Raw genomic sequence first — 23,114 nt, 5'->3', positions numbered from 1 at the left:
ATAAAACAGGAGGTTGCCTTCTGAAGCCCTAGTTTTGTTTGAAACCTCATAGTTATGAGGGATTATGCCACCCAGACTTCAGGCACTAAGTTGAAGACAAGTTCAAATCACCCTCAGTGAAGATTTTTTAAAGTTGTACATTTAGGGAGGTAAATGTCCCCTTCTCCTTTCAGAGATTCTTCATGGTGGTTCTGGTGATCAGTTCACTAGAGAAGAAATACTAGAACCATAAAGAACTTTAAATATTTTATTTTTTTTTAAAATGTATTCTATTTACAATCTGCAAGTAAAAATCTGTATATGGTTAAAAAAGAATCATGTACAATATGGCTTCACACATGAAAAGATTAGCTCTGAGTAGCAACCTATGGAGCATTGCAAGGATGTGATGCATTCTGTCAGAGTTCTTTATATAAAAGGCTATTGTCTGTGATAGAGATAAACCTGCATTACTATGCCTTATGAGGATTAAAGTAGTGTGGCTGGAAGGCATGAAACCATGGTCTTTCATCAGTGGTAAATTTGCCCAGAAACTCTTCAGTTATTTATGAATTTGGTTCTCTCGGAGCAAGACATATCTTCCATTTAAGTTGACTTAAATACCAGAACACTACTGTCTCATGGTCTGAGGTAAATGCTTTGCAAAGGATATTCCTTTATTGGAGGCAGCTGTACAAAAAGTTAGACGGTGTGAATTAAGACTGTTAGTCACTTATTGCACCTTAAAGCTAGGCAGAGGTCTTTATAGTACTGGCATTTCCATTTTAAAACAAAAATGTATAATGTCCTAGTTTATACCACTTTGTTTATAAAGTGTTGCCTTATATATTTTTAACGAGTTTCTCTCCTGCTCCCCAAGCAACTGAAATAGCAAATGTTAGTGCTGATTGAGTCTGTTTCCTGCCCTGGTGAAAAACACTTGACTCTAAAGCAGTGGTGGGCAACCGGGGGCCTGTCAGGGTAATCTGCTGGTGGGCCACGAGACAGTTCATTTCCATTGACAGTCCATGGTTTGCTGTTCCCGGCCAATGGGAGCTGCGGGAAGCCACGGGGACATGCTGGCTGTCACTTCCTGCAGCTCCTATTGGCTGGGAACGGCGAACTACGGCCACTAGGAGCTGCAGGCAGCCGAACCTGCGGATGGTCAATGTAAACAAACTGTCTCATGGCCCGTCAGTGGATTACCCCGATGGGCAGCTGGTTGCCTGCCACTGCTTTAAGGTCTGCCATTCACTATGTGTTAGCCCTAGACAATCACTGTCTGAACTTCCACCTCCCCTTCCTGGGAGGCTATCACAAACTCTCCTACGTGCTCCATTATTTCAATATCCTCTGATGCAACCATTGTCACAGTTGCTTCTTCTGTCTCAATGCTACCCTCTGTCGTCAGCACAGCTCCTTCGCCAATAGCTGAAGCCAGTGTCATGGCAACCTGCTCTGTAAGACTTTCTGGTGTTGCTATGGTGATAGTGTCTGCAGTGTCAGTAGTTACTTCAGAGTTTTCTGCCACTGTAACGTTCTGCACGATGATCTGGTGGCCAGAGTTTGCTTGATTTACTATTTGCTGCACAACCTTCATAATGTGACTGTCAACCTAAGTTAAGAAAAAAGGTTATTTTTTAATCAATAATCCAGACAATTCCTCTTGTTCAATGTATTGTGCTTACTGCTGCCCAGCTACAACTGTAACTGCAGCCTGGTAGCTTTTTTTAGTGAGGTAATACAAACAAATAGGTTCAGATAAATTCAAATAGTTATTGAAGGTATGGCATCTTCGTGAGAGTGAGATAGCTGCAGTACTTCACATCTCGTCTCACTAGAGTGCTGGTATTTGAGAAAGAAGCAGTTTGTATAATGAAGTTAAGACAATTTTTTTAAAACTAGCATGAGGATGTCACAGATTCCAGGTTCTTAAATACCAGAGTGATGGCCTCAGTGTAAGAACTTAAGAAAGATGAACCACAATTTGTGTGTCCAGCAAGAGACTAGCCAGCCTCTCACTTTAAGTTTGCAGTTCCAACCAGGGAGTTGAACCAATCCTGAACACTGATTCAGAGGTTTTTTGAGTGAACTGGAACAGAACCCAAAAAACCCCTAAACTGGTAACTCATTCCAAACAAGTTCAGTAATCAAATGCTGAGGGACATCTCTGTAGTCTTTTGGGAGTGCTGAGGAAGGGTCTCTCTCTCTCTCTGCTCCAACCCTAGAGAGAGGGAGGGAGGCAGAGACACTACACTTCCCAGGAAGCCATTGGAAGAGAAGAATGGGAGAGAAAGGTTCTGGTATTGGTAATTCTCCTGGCTGTTATGCCTAGATAGAGGACTAGTTCTGGGAAAGAACTACAACTTCCAGAATACCTCAATCGCCTACTGCTGAGTGCTTGTTCCTCCTATGCAAGTGAGTGTAGAAAGAGAGGATGTTTTCTGGCCTGAAATTCATTTTGTACATAAGAGCAGCCATACTGGGTCAGACCAAAGGTCCATCTAGCCCAGTATCCTGTCTTCCGACAGTGGCCAATGCCAGGTTCCCCAGAGGGAATGAACAGAACAGGTAATCATCAGGTGATCCATCCCCTGTTGCCCATTCCCAGCTTGTCACCTTAACAGTCAGATATGACTGACAGAGGTCTGGAGGATGTTGTACTAGTGAGTGCAAATAACTTGTTTAAAAAATTTTCTACAGTGAAAAATATTTCATTGTATTCTTTTGCTAGGAGTTACAGTGCAAGCATAAGTGTGAGACATTGAACCAGTTCAGATGTTTCCTGTAGGTTAAACAGGTTCAAAGTAGCTAAACTGGTTACTGAACTAACATTTTAGGTTAGTTTGAGCTGGAACCAAACTGCAGAGTTAAATATTGATGATTCCAACCAGAATTGAATCAAATTTAACCATTCGACTCCTTCATTCCAACTATGATTTTCTTCATTTTAGCACACTTACTGTTCTCTTAAGAATGTCACTAAGTTTCACAAAGATCTTACGGTGTTAATGTGAACTCCCCACTTACCCAGTATGTACACTATTTTGTGCTGAGCCATAAAGCCCAGTCTGCGAAACTATAGTTTGGGGGGAGTTTGCTGGGTTTTGGTATACTTAGTGTGGCTTTCAGGCACTGTATGTTCATCTTAACAGTGGGTAATGGACAGCACGCTCCGAAAAGAGCATCAAAATTGGCAGCCTACCTCATGTCTTGTTCCCTCTATTATTTCAGTAGCTTCGCTGGTCTCCATGTCTTCAGTAGCAGTCTGGAAAGAGAGAAAGCAAAAGAATGCTATAATGGATCCTGTTTGTGAGAAGCTTCGCAACAGGAGTGCGGGATCCCTCCCACAATATTCTTCCTGTTCTCCCTCTACTGCTATGACTTGTCTTTCGCAAGGAAGCAGGTGTATGTAGTTCCCTCCAGGCCCTATTAACACAGGTTACTCAGAAGTGATGCAGGGTGCGCCCCTCTTAGCAGAGACTCAGCATCCTTTCACCATAGCACCCTGTGGACTGATGGACTCTTCTCCCCTATTTATTGCATTACAGGTGAGCAATGCACATTTAGTTACAGCACAGGTTTCAGTGGAACACAAGCCCTTCTTTCCGTTTCCCCTTCCTTATCCACTTGTTACTACCAGCCCAGTATAGTGGCTTATTACCTCAATGATGTATTCCTGAGTATCTGCCACCACTGAAGAAAATTCTACTAGAACAGTATGAGGATCTTCAGAAATAACTGTTGCCGCTAAGTTGTCAGCTGATTGACTTTCCTCGGAAACCATCACTTCTTCAACCTCTTTCAATGCAAGAAGGCAGCCACCTGAATATTTCAGGAACAGCAGGAGAAACAAGGATTTTCATACCCAGAATCAAATGCTAGGTCCCACCTAATATTGTGTCAACCTAATGAGACACTATTTATGGGATACTGCTGGGTGGAAGCTAGCAGCAGTTATGTAATCTTACTCCCTACCCCCACCAAACATTTTGGCCCAAGTTTTAGGCTTCAAGACGACATGCTACAGTGGAGACTAGAATCCAGCCTCAACTTCAACAAATAATACAATGGAATTACTAGGAACGGAAGCGTTTGAGTGCTTAGATCAAATAGTGGGCAAGACTTTCAAAGTCCTCAGTGTATAAGAATAGACGGGTGAAAGTGGGCCAGTACGGCATACCAGTAAGAAGTGGCCGCCGGTACCAGCCTGCACATAGCTGACATTAAAGTGCTACTGTGGCAGCACTTTAATATTGCTGCCCCCTTTGCCCCACCCCATCAGCAGTCCTGCTGGTAGGGACCCTATGGGCAGGGCTGCCGGGGGGAGGAAGTGACATTTAAGGAGGGTCTTTTGCCAAGGCAGTGCTTTGTCGTTGGCACTTTTGCCCCCTCCCGCCAGCAATGGGGGGGAAAAGAGCAGCTGCCCCAGGCCTGGTGATTTAAAAGGGCCCAGGGCAGCACAGGCCAGACAGCGTGGCTGGGCTGGCTAGGGGAGACTGGCCCTGCCCCTTTCGGGGACCCAGAGCCAGGTCCCCATACCAGTAAGTGCTTAATGTTACTTTCACCTCTGAGAATAGACCCAAGATTCCTTGACATCCCTCATAAGCAGCCAGGCCATTGTACCAGCATACAATTCAGCATATTTATGTTCCAGGAAAGCTGTAACTATTCTCTAGAAGCATTACGTGCCAACATGATTTTAGAACATATTTAGTACATACACCTCTACCCCGATATAACACGACCCAATATAACATAAAAACGAATATAACGCGGTAAACCAGTGCTCCGGGGGTGGGGCTGCGCTCTCTGGCAGATAAAAGCAAGTTCAATATAACGCGGTTTCACCTCTAATGCGGTAAGATTTTTTGGCTCCTGAGGACAGCGTCATATCGGGGTAGAGGTGTGTAAGAACAACAAGTAGTGTGACTCAAGGGGTGCTGATCCCGTCAACTACATAAATATTTATTTGCAAGTGTCTGAATATTAGTATTTGCCTAGCAGCTTCAACTAGACACAGCACACCCCTCTGTGGCATTTCACAGAAAAAGGTAGTAAGATAATGGACAATTTCACTTGTCAAGAAACCAACAACAAATGTAGAATAGTTACCTGCCACATTTAACTTTACAGAACACAAAATGCGAGCAGCTGTTGGCACCTGGCCCTTCTATTGTGTTTTAATCCTTTTGCTGTTGGGAGGCAGGTGAACTTGCATTAGTTTATGAAGACATCTGTTTTTTGTGGCCTCACCTAAAGCCTTGGAGAATGTAACAATTACGGGACAAAATAGCCAAACCCATATTGTGAGATTCAGGGTGGAAGCTGCATGGGAGAGAGGCTCTCTCCCCTTCCAAATGCCGCATTTTACAGATCATGGAAGCTAGCGTTTGAAACGCAGCTATCTCAATGTATTTGCCTCTGTCAGACTTAACATATCAATGAATTTGATTTCCACTTTTCGTTATCGTTCTACTAGATGAATGGACCAGCTCTTGTTATCCATAAACCAGTTCTCTTACTGATCAGCATTGCTTTTGGTTGGAAGGGTGAACGTAGAAGGGATTCGTTTAGCAGTTTAAAGAATAAATGTTGCACCGTTTAATGCCGCTCAACTGCAGGGAAACAATCAACAGCTTACAGGAAAGGCAGCTAGAGCCCATTCAAACAAGACTGGTCTATCAGCCACTGAATTTACTTAGTGTGACTTGAGCAGACCTTGATGTCACACAGATCCGAGAAGTTTACTGTTACACAGATTCATACAAAATGATCACTAAGATTCAGCCATAGCAGGGCAGATGGCCCAAATTAAACCACAGGAGAATCCCAACATAGACAGATGCCTCCCTATCTCACCTTTGGTTTTTAAGTGCCTGTTAAGAGTGCCATGCTCTGCAAACCCACGTCCACACTTGTAACATTTGTATGGCTTTTCGCCTGTGTGGTGACGGATGTGACGAACCAATGAGCCCTTCTCCCGAAAGCCCCGGTTGCAGAACTGGCAGATGTAGGGCTTCTCTTCCAAGTGAGTACGGAAATGAACCTGCTGGGCATTCTGCAGCAGAAAGTGGATATGATGGAAGAGTGAGTGATAGGAACAAACCACTTAAACAACCTCTCCCAGGGAGTATTACAGCTCTGACTTCAGAGCAGATACCCCTTTGAGGTTTTCCTCTTCGCCAAGCAGGAATATTCCTCTGCCACAGGTACTACAGATTATTCCTGAACAAGGAAACAGCTCCCACTATTTCCCTACTTAGAGATGAACTGCAAGGTCATTGTATCTAATGGTAGAGTCCAGGATCCTTTAAGTTCTCCTGGAACAGCTGAAGATGGATAACTAAACTAAAACAGACCAAAACTGCATTCCCTAGAGTGAATTAGGAATCCATTACAGAATGTCTATGAGGCTGACATTGGTTCAGTGTGCTAACTGCAGCCTATACCTGGTACTTCAGAGGTAACTGCATCGTACCTTTTCTGAAGGCAAACGTCATTCCCCAGAGGTGATTAGCTCATGCTTGTACATAGCAACTGCTATCTTTTAACTGTCATGTTTGGCAAAGAAAAAATCAGTTCACATAGTGACTAATTTTTCCCCCCACCACCAACCTGCTAACTATTTGCCTTACCAATCCCCTGCAGCACAGGATGTCCATCCAGAACAGGAGGGAATCGTCTCCAAAGTTTGTTTGAGCCTTACCCCTCACTTTAAGCCCCTCATATTTGTATCACTGGATCTTAAAACAATTTTACATTTTATTTTTTTTTAAAAGAGTTTGTCAGTTCCCTGTTAGACAAAGCCTGTTAACTTTCCGCAGAGCATGACTGTGGGGAGGAAAGATCTACAGGCAAGAGTGTTTTGGAAAGAGGCACCTACCTTTGTTTTGTATCTCTTGCCACACTTTGGACAGGAATATGGCCGCTCATCTGAGTGCACCCTCTTGTGTCCCTTCACATGCGCAATGGTCTTGTAGAGTTTGCCACACTCACCACAACGGAAGCGCCTCTCATTGACATGCACTTCCTGGTGCTTTTTCAACAGGTAGCCTTTCATGAACTCTTTACCGCACTCCTCACATTTAAACACTTTGTAACCTAGAGGGAGACATCTTTTAGCCCATAGGCAACAACAGCACAAAGGAATTCTGAAATCGTTATTGCACCAAAGTAATAACGTTATAGCACGTCTGACCAGAGGGACGAGATGGCACAGGGGAGTTAATGTAAGATGATGTGGTGCTTCTCCCCTTCAGAGCCCTGGTTCAAATCAAGACCAGGTTGAGAATGGCTCTGTTGGTACTATCTAATGGCTATTTTGTGTCTTACATGAAACAGGTCTTGTCTCAGACCAGTTCTCAGTATTTCTGCCCACATCAGAGATCATCAGAATTTGCATTTGTCAGCAGCATCAGAGCTAAAAAGACTCAAGTCCATCTGTCCCCCCATCTTTAGTAGCACTCCCTCCACAGCAAGGCAACGTGTAGCGGGAACATTTGTCCTGCTAACTGTGCTGTACCTTTTATGTGGCTAAAATGAAAGACTTTCTGCAGAAGACCATTCTTATATCCTCCTTGGAGTCTAGTGGGGAAGAGGAGGAATGATTTTTCCAATATAAGCATTAACAATGGATAATAAATATGGGGTCTTCTCCATTCTCTCAAATTCTATTAGCTGCCTATTCATTACAGGATCCAGCTCAAAATTGTACTTGTTTTCTTTTAAAGCATGTCAAGGAGCTGTTCCAGCCACTCACAGATCTGGTCTCTCTTCAATCTTTACCCTGCTCATCTAGAATCCAGCTCTCATGTTCCTTCCACACAAACTCCCCCCCCACTAGTGCAAGAGCCTTCACCTCTGCACCTCCTGAAATATGGAGCTAGTTTTGCATTTTTTAACCTAGACTTTACATCACTTTCAGATCTCAGGGGAAGTCTCTTCTCAGTTGTTCTGAGCTTCATTTCTCCATTAGTGTTTTAAATGCTAATTGAATCTGCATGCAGTTGCAGGATAAAGTTTGCACAACAAATGCTACACAAGGAGTTCAGATATGTACATTTTAGAGAACAGCATGTGCAGTAGGCTTACCTAAATGTCCTTTGATGTGTATTTCAAGGGAAACAGACCCACTGAAGACTTCACTACAGTGAGGGCAAACATAACTTTTGTATCCGTTTGTTTCTGTATCTGTCTATTGAAATTAAATATCATAATATAAGTGCCTTTTCCATATAGTATGTGGAATCAATATTCCTAATCAAAATTCTAAGCTAAATGTGCTTTGATTTAAAGACAAGAAAAATCAAGTTATCAAAGAAGCAGATAGTGCGGACACCAAGTTCTAACGCACAAAAAATATTACACTCTCTGCTGGTCACTATGTGGCTATGTAGTGCACAAATATTAGAAGTGTAGATACACTGAAGCCAATGCCTAAGGTGATCACATGTGATCAAAGCCCACGTATTTCCTATGGAAAAGAAAAAATAAGCTAATTGATAAAAGTGCATGATTCAAACATACAGTCTCTACTTGCTCTACTTCAACACACTGTTCCCCACACTGCTCTTCTTCCGCTTCCATCTCTTCATTTTCTAGTTCTTCTGTAGCAGCCACACCAGGTTCATCTGATTTTTGCATCTCCTCCACAGTGACTTTTTCTATCACAATCCCAGAATTCCTCATGGCCTGCCTCAGCAAGTTCTCACTGTTCACTTCCCATTCACATGGTAGTTCCTTGGGATTTGATGGCTAAAGAAAATCAAATAGTCAGATGATAAGAACAGCAGATGTGAAGTCAACCTTTTAGACAACAGAACTCTGTATTCCAGTGCTTGTCACCAGCGTGACCGGTTCTGTGATCTTAGATACCGGAAAGCAAAAGAGATGCTTCTGCTTTGGAGAAGTCCTAGAGCTTGAGAAACTGGACTTGAAGGGATACTTTCCAGCCTCTCTCTTGGTGTCTAACCTCGGGGAGTGGCCATAAAATATGGCCATTTTAGGTCACTCCAGAAGTATACCAAACACCACTGATCCCATGCAGATACATGACAGATCACTTCGATTTTACAACGGAGACTGTAAACTCCACTGCCAGATGCTCTAGTGTGGCCTTTTCAGATAGCCTACACAGCCATTTATTTTCTCTGAACATGCAGGCTATTTTCCTATGTGCTTTTGAGATCAGTTTCACAGCCTGGACAAGAAAAGCATCCTCACCCTTATTTACACCTGGCTTATTAGCTTCTTTTAAATTTCATATTCACATCAAAGTTAAGATGTTAGTAAATAAGACATTAGTAGCACCACAGACTTTTGTTTCTCCCCAGGCAAGAGGATATATTGACAACCAGATGCCCTACCATTCTCAGTCCTGTAAAGAACCAGTCAGCAGCATGAGCTGTGTGTTATTTTCAAATGAGATTAGAATGTTTGCCATCTAGTGTTGGAACTGAAGTTCTACAGGAAAGGTAACTACTGAACATAACAGAATTAAAATTGGTCTATACAAGCTCTGTGCAGACCTTCCTGAGTGAGACCTCTCCTTTTGAGCATGTCCTTGGAACTGATAGTAAGGGGCATTTAAGTGAGCAATGCTGCCTTCCAACTCAAGAGCCCTGACCAAGGAATAGCAATTCTGCTTCTTTGCATAAAATATGTGAAGGGTATCCAACAGAAACAAACACACCTCTTGATCCAAGGATTTTGTATCAACAACAGGAAGCTCCTGCATTTGGACATGGACTTCATGAAGGACATTGCCTTTTGCATCTGTTAATAGGTGAATCACAGGAGTCTCAATGGATTCACTTGCTATAGGTGAAACAGCCTCTGTGTTTGAACTACAGGATTCTTAAGGAAAAGAAGCACAGGATTAAACAACCAGTCTAGTTCTGAGTTTGAAGCTAAACCCTATTTACAGCCACTTGACTTAATTCTACTTCAGTATATCTTACTCAGGGTATCTAGAAATATTAACCTCTGGCTGAAGGACTGCTTTTTTGCATTTACCATGTGTAATCCTTTTCTAGCATTGTTCCATAGAATGACATCCAGCATTTTGCAGATAGATAAATTTCAACACTGATTTCCATGTCAATTTTGTGATTATAATGGTCTTGGTGCCCGATTCTCAAATAAATCTTTCAATCTATGATCCGTATTTACTCATCCATGGCACGCCTCTGTCCATATTCACTCTGGATTGATAGGCTGGCTACCTGTCCAGAGGTAGTTTCTTTCTAAAGAATGGGAGTCAGATCTCTCTCGCTCTCTCACTCACCCACCTTTTGAATGCCAGGAATGTCACATGACCTACACTTTGTTTGATGCATGACATGTATTTGCTATTTCACTGACCTGTTGGCAATTCATCTTTGCTAACAACTATTTCTTTGCTCATGTTGAAACGGATTTTTTCAGTGCATGGTGTCAAAGATTTCAGATGCCGTGTCAAAGCTCCTGATTCCCTGAAGCTTTTCCCACACTTCTTGCATTTGTAAGGTCGTTCATCTTGACAAAGTAAGAGAAAGCATGAATCATTACATCAAACAAATTCTATTAACTCCATCAAAGAATTTTCATTTGATCAAACATGCTCCAAAAGTTTGGGAAGTGCTGTATTAGAAGTTTAATTGCCTATGCCCACTACCTTCCATCCAATTACATGCACTATCTGCAATGGCAAGAGTTTTTGAAACTGAGATTCTGAGCAGCCCCATCACCAGGGGATTTAAACTGCACTCAGCTCAGTGCAAGGTGGAAAACAGTGGAGCATTTCAGCTCATCATTTAAGACAAGATGGAGGAGCCAAGTACAGCCCAGTCCAGCAATTTGGAACCACTATACTAAGACAGCATCTTACCTGTGTGACGCCGGTGGTGTCGAATGAGAGACCCCTTTGTCCTAAATGATGTTCCACATAATTTACATTCATAGTCCTTCCTGCTACTATGAGTGATCATGTGAGCTTTAAGGATACTGGCCTAGAAAATGAGTTGATTTTAAAAAATTGGTAGAAATGCTCCTTTATTGTTTTACATTTCAACAAATCAAAGACATTCAAGAACACTCACACTATTAATCAAAAATGTAACTGTAGAACTGCTAGAATGTTGACAAAAAACACAAAGTTCCAGCCATTACCAGGATTTAAAAAGTGCTTGTATTATTCAATTTACAAGTGAAGATAATGGACATGTTGGAATGCAGCCTAATGCACAACTACATAAGTTATATAAGCCTTCCTGCTTCAGGGCTTAAGCCAATTACTACGGTTAAGAAGCAGCTTCACCTGCAGATTATTTCATGATTGTCCATTATAGAGGTTTCATTCTTTCCTCACTGGCCACTATCAGAGACAGGGTACCAGATAAAGATAATAGTCCACTGGTGTGATCGAGTATGGCAATTCCTTTGTAGACAGCCATTAAATTTTTATCACGAATGTCCAATTTGACTGACTGGTGCTAGTTTTGAAATGAGGTCACTCTCCAAATAAGATTATGTATTAGAACATGAGTTTTCTATCCAGTCTGAAGAGATCATGATGCACAGCTGTCCTAAAAGATTTGATAATATGGACATTACCAAAGTAGACTGTAAAGCTACCAGCTCCATAACTTACTGTTTTAAACGTCTTGTGGCATAACTCACACACATATCGACCTTCTTTATTAACCAGCAGCTTAACCCTGATCAGCTCTGTGGAGCCATCTTGTTCCATGTCATCGGGGCTGCCCTGCCCTTCAGTGATCTCACCATCAATCTGGCCATTTGGGTTTTCAAAAACTTGTTCTCCTGTGACAATGACTTCTTTGATGTGCCCACTACCTAGGAAAATTATATGAAGACAGCTACGTTCTTTACATAACACAGGTTCACGTGACTCAATGGATTCAATCTTTTAGGATATCAAGTAGTGGAAAGAAAAGGGAAGCAGGTGACTAAACATAAATGGTATATGCCAAAGTCAATATTGACTGATTATGGAACTCTTTATTGCATTTTCAAAGTCATGCTAAAGGTGTTAGAGCTCAGGATGGATGTTCTTTGAAGTGGAGTTTTAAATCTAAATAAAATACATAATAAATATACTCTAGTTAGAGTTGGAAAGGTGCCTTGCAGGATTTCCACTCATCATGATAGTTGTGGAGATTTAGCATGCTCCCTCCTTAGTTCAACCAATCCCAGAGCTCAGGAGCCATACACAGATCCCTATGTGAGATAATGTGTTAGACTGTCAATCACCAGACTAGTCAACAAGGCCTTTCATCTGCAACTATGCCAGGGATGTCATCTCACATAACCTTTGAAAGTAAATGCCACAAACATTTGAGTTGGAAGGGACCTGTAACTAGGTGGTCTGGTCAATTCCCCTGCAGCATGGATTTATTTTGTACAGAAAACAGGCAATACAGTGCAAGCCAAAATCAGTTACACCGCGGAGACACTAAAACAAAAAGTTGTAGTTCTGCCAAACCACATTAGACAGGGATGCAGTGATTATGGACTAAATGGAAAACTGACAGGGAAAGAGTTCATTTAAAACTTTCTAACTGGGTACAGCTTCAATAGAAAAAAGTATTTTGTAATTTATATTTTTTCTAGAGGACCTATCGATTTACTAAAACGAATACATGCAGAAATGAATAATGGAAATAAAGTTTCAGAAACATTAAAGTCTTTATTTTAAAAAGAAAAAATATTTCCATTACTAATTATTATGGACATTGATTAATAATTTAATGTGACTTCATTTGAACTAAAATCTAAAGTTCTATTGAGAAACCATCTTCAGTTGCAGAGTTAACATCGCCACACAAGGACCTACATATACAAGTTTATTCAATTATAATTTTTGCCTCCATTTTAGAATTCACTTCAGAAGATCCAAGAGTCAAGGTCATTTTTGTGATGTACTAGAGAACTTCTATCCACAAAGCTTTCTTAGGAAGTGTACACATAGCAATTTTCAGACCAGAAGGTGTATTAAAGTTATAATTCCCTAAAAACTGAAATTTGCAAAATTTGCAAAAGAAGCCATTAACTGAAAACTAGTATACATTTTCATTGCTTAAAAAAGCACCTAAAATCTGTTTCTCCCTATATACACAATAGAGTGAAGCTAAACCAACTCTAACAGCATACAGTATTGACTATGAAATCAAATTCTTACAGAGCTAGTGAGGGCACAACTCAAATTTACAATGCAACTCCATCTGACTAACCTTTACAGTAAGGCAATAGACTAAATAATAGATTACTAAAGTAACATCAGTTACATAAAGACCTTGCAACTTACCTACTATAGAAGATGCATTAGTGATTTCTTCTGCTATTGAAGATGCTTCAACAACTATATGAGCAACAGTTATGGACTCCTCAACAGAAGGAACGACCTCCTGTAACAGATGTTTTAGTAGGAAAAGTTAAAATCATATCTGATGTTTGCTTATGTTAGATTATTGTTCTAATTATTTTGAGACATGGCTGTCACCTTTTGTACTTCTTGGCTGGGAAGACTTGTTGATGTGGCAGTAATGGCTTCTTGAGTTCGTTGACAGATCTTTTGTAATTTGTGTTGTACAAATTCTTCCAAAGAGGTGAACTCAGAATGACAACGACCACACTTGTGCACATCATCTTCATCTGCAATTTCAAATGTAAGAAATTATTAGATTTGGAAGTTAACATACACGATGTTTAAGACTGTATGACAACCGCTCTTTGCCACCCAGTCTACTAAATCTCCTACAATATGAAGAGAGGAAGTTGAAATTGGAGCATGTAAGAATTAGGACCGTTTCCCCATTAGATACATTTTTGCTCATACAGCAGTATTTTCTTTTGGGATCTGTAGAGGGCTGTGATGTTAATTTGCTTGAAGGGCAACACTGTGGCATTCATGTATCACAGGGACACGGGTTGGACTAGTCACAGCCAGGAGCAACAAGATAAGGGGCTCCAAGTTTTTGAAGACAAGTTACATAAACACTTTGTGCAGTCTTGCAAAAGGATCATGAACATTTACCAACTCAGACAACACAGCAGAGGATATTAAAAAAGAAATCTAGTGACACGTTCTTTGCCCCCCCAAAAGTGGGGTTACTCATCCCAAGAGAGTGAAAATTTACAAAGCTGCCTTACTACATAGCCCATTACAGCATGTCCCTCAATCAGCACTAACCCTCACTATATGCCTAAGAAACCTGGAAAAGGATAGGAAGCCTTAATCAGGAAATAAAACCAAAGAGACAGCCTTTGGAAGAGGACTTTAAGGGTATGTCTTCAGGCCGGATCAGCGGGCAGCGATCGATCCAGCGGAGTTCAATTTATTGTGTCTAGTCTAGACGCGATAAATCGACCCCCGAGCGCTCTCCCGTTGATTCCTGTACTCCAGCTCAGGGAGAGGCGCAGGCAGAGTTGACAGGGGAGCGGCAGCAGTCGACTCACCACGGTGAAAACACAGTAAGTCAACTTCAGCTCCGTTATTCACATAGCTGAAGTTGTGTAACTTGATTGATTCCCGCGCCCCCCCCCACCGGGTGTAGACCAGGCCCTAGAGCAGGGGTTCTCAAACTGGGGGTTGGGACCCCTCAGGGAGTTGTGAGGGTATTACATGGGAGATCGTGAGCTGTCAGCCTCCACCCCAAACCCCGCTTTGGCTCCAGCATTTATAATAGTGTTAAATATATTTTTAAAAGTGTTTTTAATGTATAAGGGGGGGGGGTCGCACTGAGAGGCTTGCTATGTGAAAGTGGTCACCAGTACAAAAGTCTGAGAACCCCTGCTCTACAGTCTAGAGAGATGCTTTCTCGGAATATAGCAATGGCCATACTGGATCAGATCTGAGATCCAGCTACTTCAGTATCCCATCCCCAACTGTGGTCAGCATCAGATCCTTCAGAGGAAGGTGTAAAAACACCTCAGCAGGCCGATGTGGGATAATCCCCCCTACACACACATTAGGTCTCAAGCGGATTTCTACTAGTTAGAGATTAGTTTACACCATGGAGCATGAGGTTTAATATCCCTTCCAAACGTGTTGTTAGCATTAACTCACAAAACTCTGGATACTGTCATTCATACAAATGTCCAGTCCTTTTTTTGGCTCTTGCTAAATTCTTGGCCGCAACAACTTCCTGTTGCGATGAATGTGCATTTCCTGAAAAATACTTCCTTTTTCCGTTTTGAATTAGCCACTTTTAAATGCTGACTATTCTCTTGTTGGGTTGTATGACAGGGAGAAGGGAAGTTCCCTACCTGCCCCTACTAGAACGTTTCTCGTTCCATCGTGTCCCCGCTTATCTCCTTCCTAAGGGAAACTACCCCCATTTTTTTCACTCTCTTTCCATAAGAGTTTTTCCAGGCCCCTCGTCATTTCCACCCCCCTTCTCTGCACCCCACCTAGGGCTGCAGCATCCCCTCGGCGGTGGGTGACCAGCACTGCAGGCAGCGCCCTCCCCGACCACCAGCGGCTGACCCGGCGGGCGGGAGCTCGGTGCAAGCGGGGCCCGCGGGGATGCTGAGAGGCCGGTGCGGGCCAGGGGCGCTCTGGGGGCCCAGCGCTGACCGGGCCCCCGCCCCACGAGGGGCCCGGAGCGCTCCACCCCCTCAGCAGGCCCCGACGGGGGGCGCGGGCCCGCCCCAGGCCCGTTACCTTCCTCGCTGAAGGGCGCCGGGAGGCTGAGAAAGGCGGTGGGGCCGGCGGGCGCCTGGGCCGGGCTGGAGGCGGCAGCCGCCGCCCCCTCCTGCTCCCCGGCCGCGGCTGCCGTAAGCCCCGCCGGCCCTGCGCTCGTTGCCATCACGGCCTCCATGTCGCAACGCGCCGCACCACCAAGATGGCGGCTTTACGGCCGTGTCGTCATAACAACGGGCCGCATGCCACAGGGGAGGGGAGGGGCGGAGCAGGGGTTCGGCAGGTAATGGACGGGGCACAAGGAGCCGCGCGCGGGGGCCTCGCTCTGACACACCGCTCCTCTGACCCCTGTGAGCCCACCCTGACCCCTGACCCTCCGTGCCCTTCGTGAACCTGGGCTCTCAGGTGACCAGTTACCGCCAGATGCAACTAGGGGGCGGGGCCCGCTTAGCCAATGGGCTGAGAAGAGGGTGTGGTCCAAAGCCAGTTACCCAATGAGATGGAGGGGCGGGGCTGGGGACACGCTCGGGTCCCCGCGCGACATGACCAAGGTTACGGGTCCTGTCACCCATTGGACTAAAGAGTGGGCGGGACTCCATGCCGTGTCCCCCAACGAGCAACGGCGGGGGCGGGGCTCCCTGGGTAATTTGCCCAATGGGCGGCAGCGTGGGCGGGGCTCCGTGCCCGGCTACCCAATAGTCGGCGGCCTGCGCACAGCGCGCGCGCCAGCCGGCCGGCTGAGGTGAGAGGGTCACTCAGTCAGACGATGGCGGAGGGTTCGGCGCGGCGCTGCCTGCGGCTGGAGCCGGCCGCGGCCCGGGAGGTGCTGGGCGCGGCGGACACGCTGCTGTTCGACTGCGACGGGGTGCTGTGGCGGGGCGACGCGGCGGTGGCGGGCGCGCCGGCCGTGCTGAGCCGCCTGCAGGCCCGGGCCAAGCGCCTCTGCTACGTGACCAACAACAGCAGCCGCACGCGGGACGCCTACGCCGAGAAGCTGCGGCGCCTGGGCTTCCCCCCGGCCGAGCCCGGCCAGGTCTTCGGCTCGGCCTACTGCGCCGCGCGCTACCTCAGCCGGGCCCTGCCGCCCGACGCCGCCGCCTACGTGCTGGGCAGCCCCGCCCTCAGCGCCGAGCTGCGGGCCGTCGGCGTCCCGCACCTGGGGCCCGGCCCCGCCGCCCTGCCCGGGCCCGGCCCCGCCGACTGGGCCGGCGCGCCGCTGGACCCGGCCGTGCGCGCCGTGCTGGTGGGCTTCGACGAGCACTTCTGCTACGCCAAGCTGTGCCAGGCGCTGCGCTACCTGCAGCGCGGCGGCCCCGACTGCCTGCTGGTGGGCACCAACCGCGACCACCGCCTGCCGCTGGAGGGCGGCGCCGCCATCCCCGGTGCGTGGCCGGGGGGCCGGGCCTCCTGTCCCGCTCCTCCTGACAAGGGGGGGGCGACGGGTCCCCGCAGGCCGCTCCCGATGGAGGGGGTCGGCCCTGGCCACGCCCTGGAGCATGGGTTTTTGCGTGTGTGTTTCCACGTTACAGGAGGGATGGTTGGGGCTTGAAATATCACCAAAATATGTCCCCACTGTGAGCTTAGTGCCACGTCTGCAGCCCCTCGGCTGGCCAATGCACTGGTACTTGGGGTCACAGCTGTCACGCAGCTCCATGCCTGTCTGCAGTCTCCTTGGGCAGGCAATGTGGCCACTGATGTCACATCTGTTACATTTCTGTGCCCCATCTGTAACCCCCTCGACCCGGTCATGTGCTGATGTAGGCATCCAGCCTACTTCACTCCAACATTGGAATGAGGAAAGGGCCATTCAGTTATTCCTCATGTTCTTCCCCTGGAGGATCCTTTGTGGGTGCTACTCTAGATGTCCCTTTGCCCTGGCATCAGCTCCTTTGCTCTCCAGCCCACCCCCAAGTTATAGTGAGTGAAAAGTGCTTTCCTGAACAACATGCATCCCTACTTCACATTCTGTAGCTTCTTATTTAGTTTCTTGACCTTTCTCTCTTTGTTGCAAGAGGTATGGATGTGATGGCAGTACCTATAGCTTGTATGACTTTATGCTTCAGTTGAGTCTCCTCTGCTGTATTTTGTTAAAGACTGTGGTGGGACACCTATGCTGCTAGTATATGGGCATCTCGATGCCAGTACAAGTTTTGGGAACAGGTGTCTTGGATACAGTCCACTGATTACAGCTGTGTAGAAACCAGCACTCTGATGCTGGGTGGTTGGGGACCGCACTGGCTCCATGGTTCAGGGCTGCCCTGTTCCCTATGGAGCCTGGATCTGTTGGGGCCAGTGGTCCCCAGCAGCCTGATCTCTATGGTTGAATACACAAGTAGAATCTTTCCAATTCCAGTCAGAGCTAATGAGGCAGTCTAAATCTGGAGTATTCTGGAATGTAAGAAGCTTGAGGGGTTTCACCCTGGCTGACTTGTGGCCTAAGTTCCCTCTAAGCTGCGTGGCCGCACAGCTGCCTATTAAGCCCCGCACAGGGGCTCTGGGCTGTGGCCGGGGGGAAGGGCTGGGGGAGTCCTCTCTCCCCACCACAGCCCCAGGGCAGCCTGCATCCTGAACCCTTCATCCCTGGCCCCATCCCAGAGCCCGCAACCCCAGCCAGAGCCCTCACGCACCCCTGCCCAGCCTCCCACACTCCGAATCCCTCGGCCCCACCCCCACCGCATGAATTTTGTTATGTGCACCAATATGGAGGTGATGTGTCACGCATCACCTCCATATTGGTGCACATAACAAAATTCATTCCGCACATGGTTGTAAAAAATATGAGAGAACACTGCCTGTGGCCCTCTTTTCACCTGTTCAGTCACAGAACTGGATTTTCTAGGAAAACCTTTACTCTAAACCCTCTTCTGTTGCAGTAACATACAAGCACCCCACCCTTTGCAGCTGACTGGGGATCTGGTGGAATGCAGGCACGGCAGTGAGGTCTATATGGCAGCAATCGCACTGCATGGCTTCACTGGCAGGGTAGCTCAGCAACCCCCTGTTATTGCAAATTAAAATATTTTATAAATGAGAAGGAGGGGTTGGATTTCCCTACTCTGCCTTAATCTGCACCAGGCAAGCTGCCTCTTGCCCATTATTAGGTCTTTAATATTGTGGGGTTACATGTCTGAAATACCATGCAGTGCAGCACTGGCTCATCTGGGTACCACAAGTCCTGTCCTATATTTCACTTAGCTTTTCTCTTCTGCCTTCAGGAACTGGCTGTCTTGTGAAAGCAGTGGAGATGGCAGCAGAACGTGAGGCATTCATCGTAGGCAAGCCCAGCCGATACATTTTCGACTGTGTGGCGAGTGAGTTCAAGATCGAACCCGCTCGTACCATCATGGTGGGAGATCGACTGGACACAGACATCCTTATGGGCAATAATTGCGGCCTCACCACTCTCTTGACTCTCACTGGAGTCACTACTCTGGAAGAAGTAAAAGGTCACCAGGAGAGTGACTGCCCTTCCAGGAAAAGCCTGGTTCCTGATTACTATGTTGATAGCATAGCTGACCTTCTTCCTGCACTTGAGGATTAAAATAGCAAAAATCTCTCCAACTCCTGAAAAGGTGCCCACATTAGTGAAGGGCAGTAGTTAATATCACCACTCATTACTTTAATACACACACAGTGTGACACCACTTGCAATTGCAAACGGTTAGCTTTTAACCTTCCATTTGAGTCCTATGATGATTTTGTTTACAGATCTCGTTTTTAAAATGCACTTTGAAATGAAGAAGGCATTATAGTGTCACCCAGTCATCTTGTGGTTTTTAAAGCCAACACGTACATCAAAATGTTTGCAGTATGAGGTGTCAGTATATTGTTTTGCTGGACTGGGTTAAGGAAAACAGAATAGATTTAAAAAACAAACCAACCGTGCGGTATGTTTTGAATGACAAACCGTAGCTCAGACTTGATTATTCAGGGAATTAACTCTTTGGTATAGCTGTCTAATGGCGCTCTTCTATGCTTGCACAGGTTGGCTCAGTTAGAATTTGGTCCCATGCTGGGTTCTTGATGCTTACTCAGGTCCTGTTCTAGATGTGCAGCCTATTGCAGGTGTAACTTCAAGGGAGAGCAATTCAAATATTTGTCCTGTATTTGATCATATAAATTGCAGTTGTGATACAAACTGTACTGGTTCTACATGCAAAGTATATTAATGGTATCTTCTGTATGTTGTATTTGTCCAAATATTGGATGTATATGTAAAGTATGTGTGGTATATAAAGTAATTACCCTGACACTAAAGAGATATATCAGAAATGTATTTAAAGTATACATTAAACATAATATATTGAGAATTTATCTTGTTTCCCAAAAAGAAGGATATGAGGAATGTTCTTCACCCTTTATTAAGGATTAAATTTTAAAGGCACTTGCATAGTAATGAGAGAATGCAGTAAGTGTAATCACACAGAACTGTCCTACATTAATACCATTTGCAGGAAAGAATTCTATCAACTGATACTTTAAAAAAGTCAGTTGTGATCATCCTTAGAACTCCCCAGTCCCTCAATATCAAAACAAATGTTTGTTTGGGCTTCAGCTGTGTAAACTCTAAATCTGCTCCTTCTTTGAGGAATCTATACAGTACACATGGTAAATCTTTCTTACTCCCTGGGCTTATTTTGTGTGGAATAGTGATTAAGTACTGGAACAGCATGGTGCTTCCTTTACATTTCTGATGTTAATACCTTCCTTGCAGAGCTGGTGTGAGGGCCTGACACCAGCTACTTGCCTAGGTAAGAGTGAATGCTCAGGTTATTTTGCTTCACAACTTTAAAATAGGCCTCCAGATAGCTTTTGTTCTTGCTGCACTAACCTCCACAATGAATATTTTAAGCTTTTGTGTTTAAAAAAATAACTCAAGTAATCAGATATGCAAATTGTGTGTTCCGTTATTCCACAGAAGTTCTATTGGTAATTGAATGAGAGTCTGTGTTTTAATTTCTCTCTCATTGTTCTGTTTGAACAAGTCTGGCAGTGTATATTAGTGCCATTTCCTCATACTTAAACACTTGAAACATGTAAATGTATCATCTTGTTCATACAGCAATAATTGTGCAGTTCATAATATCTTTCAGTGTTACCAGGATATGAGCTGAAAAAACTCTTACAAAAGGTTAGTTATAAATTAATGTCAGCATTCATCTGTAACTCTGGAAGTGTGTAAGAGGCATTAGTCATATCTCTACCCTGTATTATGTTTCCTTTGTAAGCCTCAAAAGGCTTCGAGATGAAATGCCTGTGTCATGTAGAATTTGTTCTTGACACTAGTTAATGTAAAATTGGACATCGTTGGTTTATTGCAGTTAGGGAAGACTTCAGATACAATATATTCTTGGATTTATTTTCTAGACTTGTACTTATCAAATTCTATAGAGATTCAGGAAAATGTGTTAAGTAAAGGAGTAAATATCAGTGTGGTATTAAACCATGTAACAGCTGCACATCATCCCTGTTGAGAACTACACCTATACAATGGCACCATTACCTCTATTAATTCTCTCTTTCCCTAAGTATCGTGGAACTGTATTGGTGAAAGCATTTATTATGCTTAAAGAGTCTCCATATATTTTGTTGGAGTTGTCAATACTATACTTGAATTTACATTAAACTTACAAACCTGTTTTTCCTCTGGCTTTTCTCATTGTTTCTGTGGTCTGTTCTGTGTTTACATATAATGTTACAACAACATGAAATATTGCATCTAAAGGGGTGAAATACATATACCGTTATATTGCTAACTCTATTTTTTAGAACTAATATTCACTCAATCTTATTCTCCATTTTCAATACCTAGATCCAGCAATGAGTGGGTTGTAGAAGCCTATGACCTGGCTAGCATTTTCACATTCTTGCATTTTCAAACAAAATATCTTGCTCGGCATGGCTAAGCAGGTTCCTGCCCCTTTTTGTTCAGAATAATTAGAATAGTTGGTGAAAGATTTCACTTGACTTTTCTATCTCTGAGAGCATATATGTGGTATAAACTTGTTTGAAAGAAGGGTAGAGTGAAAGTGTTACAATGTTGGTCAGTAGTTACTCTTGCAGAACTAACCAGTGTGGTTAAATTGCATCACTGCCTACTCTTTCTTCATCGGAGCTGAAGCTACTTCCTTTAAGGAACATGTTGTTGTGCCATGGTATTTCACAATGCCAGCATGTGCTGAAGAGTTATTTCCTCTTACTACTTTTAAAACTTGAAAGGAATGAGAAAAGTGTCCAGGTAACCCTCTGGCCGTAGCAGAACGTAGGCATGCTTTCTTAATTATGTGTCACTAGAGCACTTTGTATCATTGATTTGCTAGTAGGTTAACTTCATGCTGTCTTCTCTGAATTTTCAAGTCATACAGAAGTAACAATAGAATGAGAAGAAGCACAACTGTCTCCATTGTCAGTTTCCCTTTTTCTATCTTTCTAATATAAACTAGTGGGTCCCAGATAACAAGGGTGGAGCCCTCTTTGGTCCTCTGCACAATTAAACATTGAGAGGCAATGTGGGAGGCAGGCCAGGTGCTTCAAAAGGAATGAAAAACCCAATAACCAGCCATCTTGGGCTTGCTCCTGCAGTAAGGCTTACCCTTATCCCAAGCTTGTTAGGAAAATTCAAGACAGCCTGCTCAGGGTTGTTATGCAGCAGTTTCCTTGTACTCCTTACTCTTCTAGATCTCCTCTGGGTAAACTGGTGGTTGTATGATGTACAAAAGTCTTACTTGTGTAAGATCTGCTTTAAAGAGGGTCCTCTCTAGAGCCATGATGAAGCCCATAGCATTTATTATAATCGAGGTTGGGCTTGATGTGGCCACATTTCTGAGCTCCTGCTAACCCTACAGGGATACACAGAATACCTGGTATCAGTCAGCTTATAAACTGACATCCAATAGGAAAAGCTGTATACCTAAGTACTATAACATACAGATCCTGTCGTCTTTGGCTGCCAGTGACAGTGATCGGTAGTGGTGGTAGCTTTGCAATGCAGGTACCTCTTCACTGGGAACTGGACTAAGCTCATTAAAGTAGCTGCGATACATAGATGGAGCCTGGGGCAAATCTGTACTGCGATGACCTGTGCTGCATCAGTCTCTGGGTGAATGAAAATCAATGTAAATAAATTTTTAAATTTTATTATTTTTTTTTAAATATATGTTGAGGCCTAAACTTACTATAGTCTGTTAAAACTATTTACATTAAATACACAAATAATATTTAGCTGTACTTATTTGCTGCCAATTTTAAAGAGTCAAATCACTGAACTAGAAGTCATTGGCTAAGCACGTGGAACCAGAGTTTGTTGAAGTGCTAAATCAACTTCTGACACCCATAGTCTCTTCTGCAGGTTCAGAAAGAATGTTTTCTTCATTTCAATTTATTCAACTAGTTCAGTTCAATGACTAGATCATTCAAAGTTAGAAACCAATTGGGAGTTGAAAAAGCTTGTTTTTCTCTTCCAATCTATGGAGAAAAAAACTAAATATGA

General features: G+C 44.3%; 2 protein-coding genes across 2 annotated transcripts; one reads left to right on the top strand and one right to left on the bottom strand.

The window, feature by feature from the left end:
- Positions 1-304: 304 nt before the first annotated feature.
- E4F1 (E4F transcription factor 1) lies at positions 305-15,920 on the bottom strand. The gene is made up of 14 exons (XM_039490547.1): positions 15,647-15,920; positions 13,484-13,635; positions 13,289-13,388; positions 11,612-11,817; positions 10,850-10,970; positions 10,345-10,497; positions 9,674-9,837; positions 8,509-8,736; positions 8,074-8,176; positions 6,866-7,083; positions 5,842-6,040; positions 3,644-3,804; positions 3,185-3,247; positions 305-1,594 (listed from the first exon to the last, which is right to left on the bottom strand). Exons 1-14 carry the CDS (start codon positions 15,801-15,803, stop codon positions 1,247-1,249), a joined length of 2,373 nt encoding a protein of 790 aa, XP_039346481.1. The 5' UTR covers positions 15,804-15,920; the 3' UTR covers positions 305-1,246.
- A 375-nt stretch (positions 15,921-16,295) lies between these two features.
- On the top strand, positions 16,296-21,274 carry LOC120372955 (phosphoglycolate phosphatase). The gene is made up of 2 exons (XM_039490561.1): positions 16,296-17,007; positions 18,841-21,274. Exons 1-2 carry the CDS (start codon positions 16,392-16,394, stop codon positions 19,164-19,166), a joined length of 942 nt encoding a protein of 313 aa, XP_039346495.1. The 5' UTR covers positions 16,296-16,391; the 3' UTR covers positions 19,167-21,274.
- The last annotated feature ends 1,840 nt before the right edge of the window (positions 21,275-23,114 follow it).

Source organism: Mauremys reevesii, linkage group 10 (assembly GCF_016161935.1).
Source record: "Mauremys reevesii isolate NIE-2019 linkage group 10, ASM1616193v1, whole genome shotgun sequence".
NCBI classification, from domain to species: domain Eukaryota; kingdom Metazoa; phylum Chordata; order Testudines; family Geoemydidae; genus Mauremys; species Mauremys reevesii.
The sequence above is the reverse complement of the archived record's forward strand: the minus strand, read 5'-3'. Positions and strand labels throughout refer to the sequence as shown.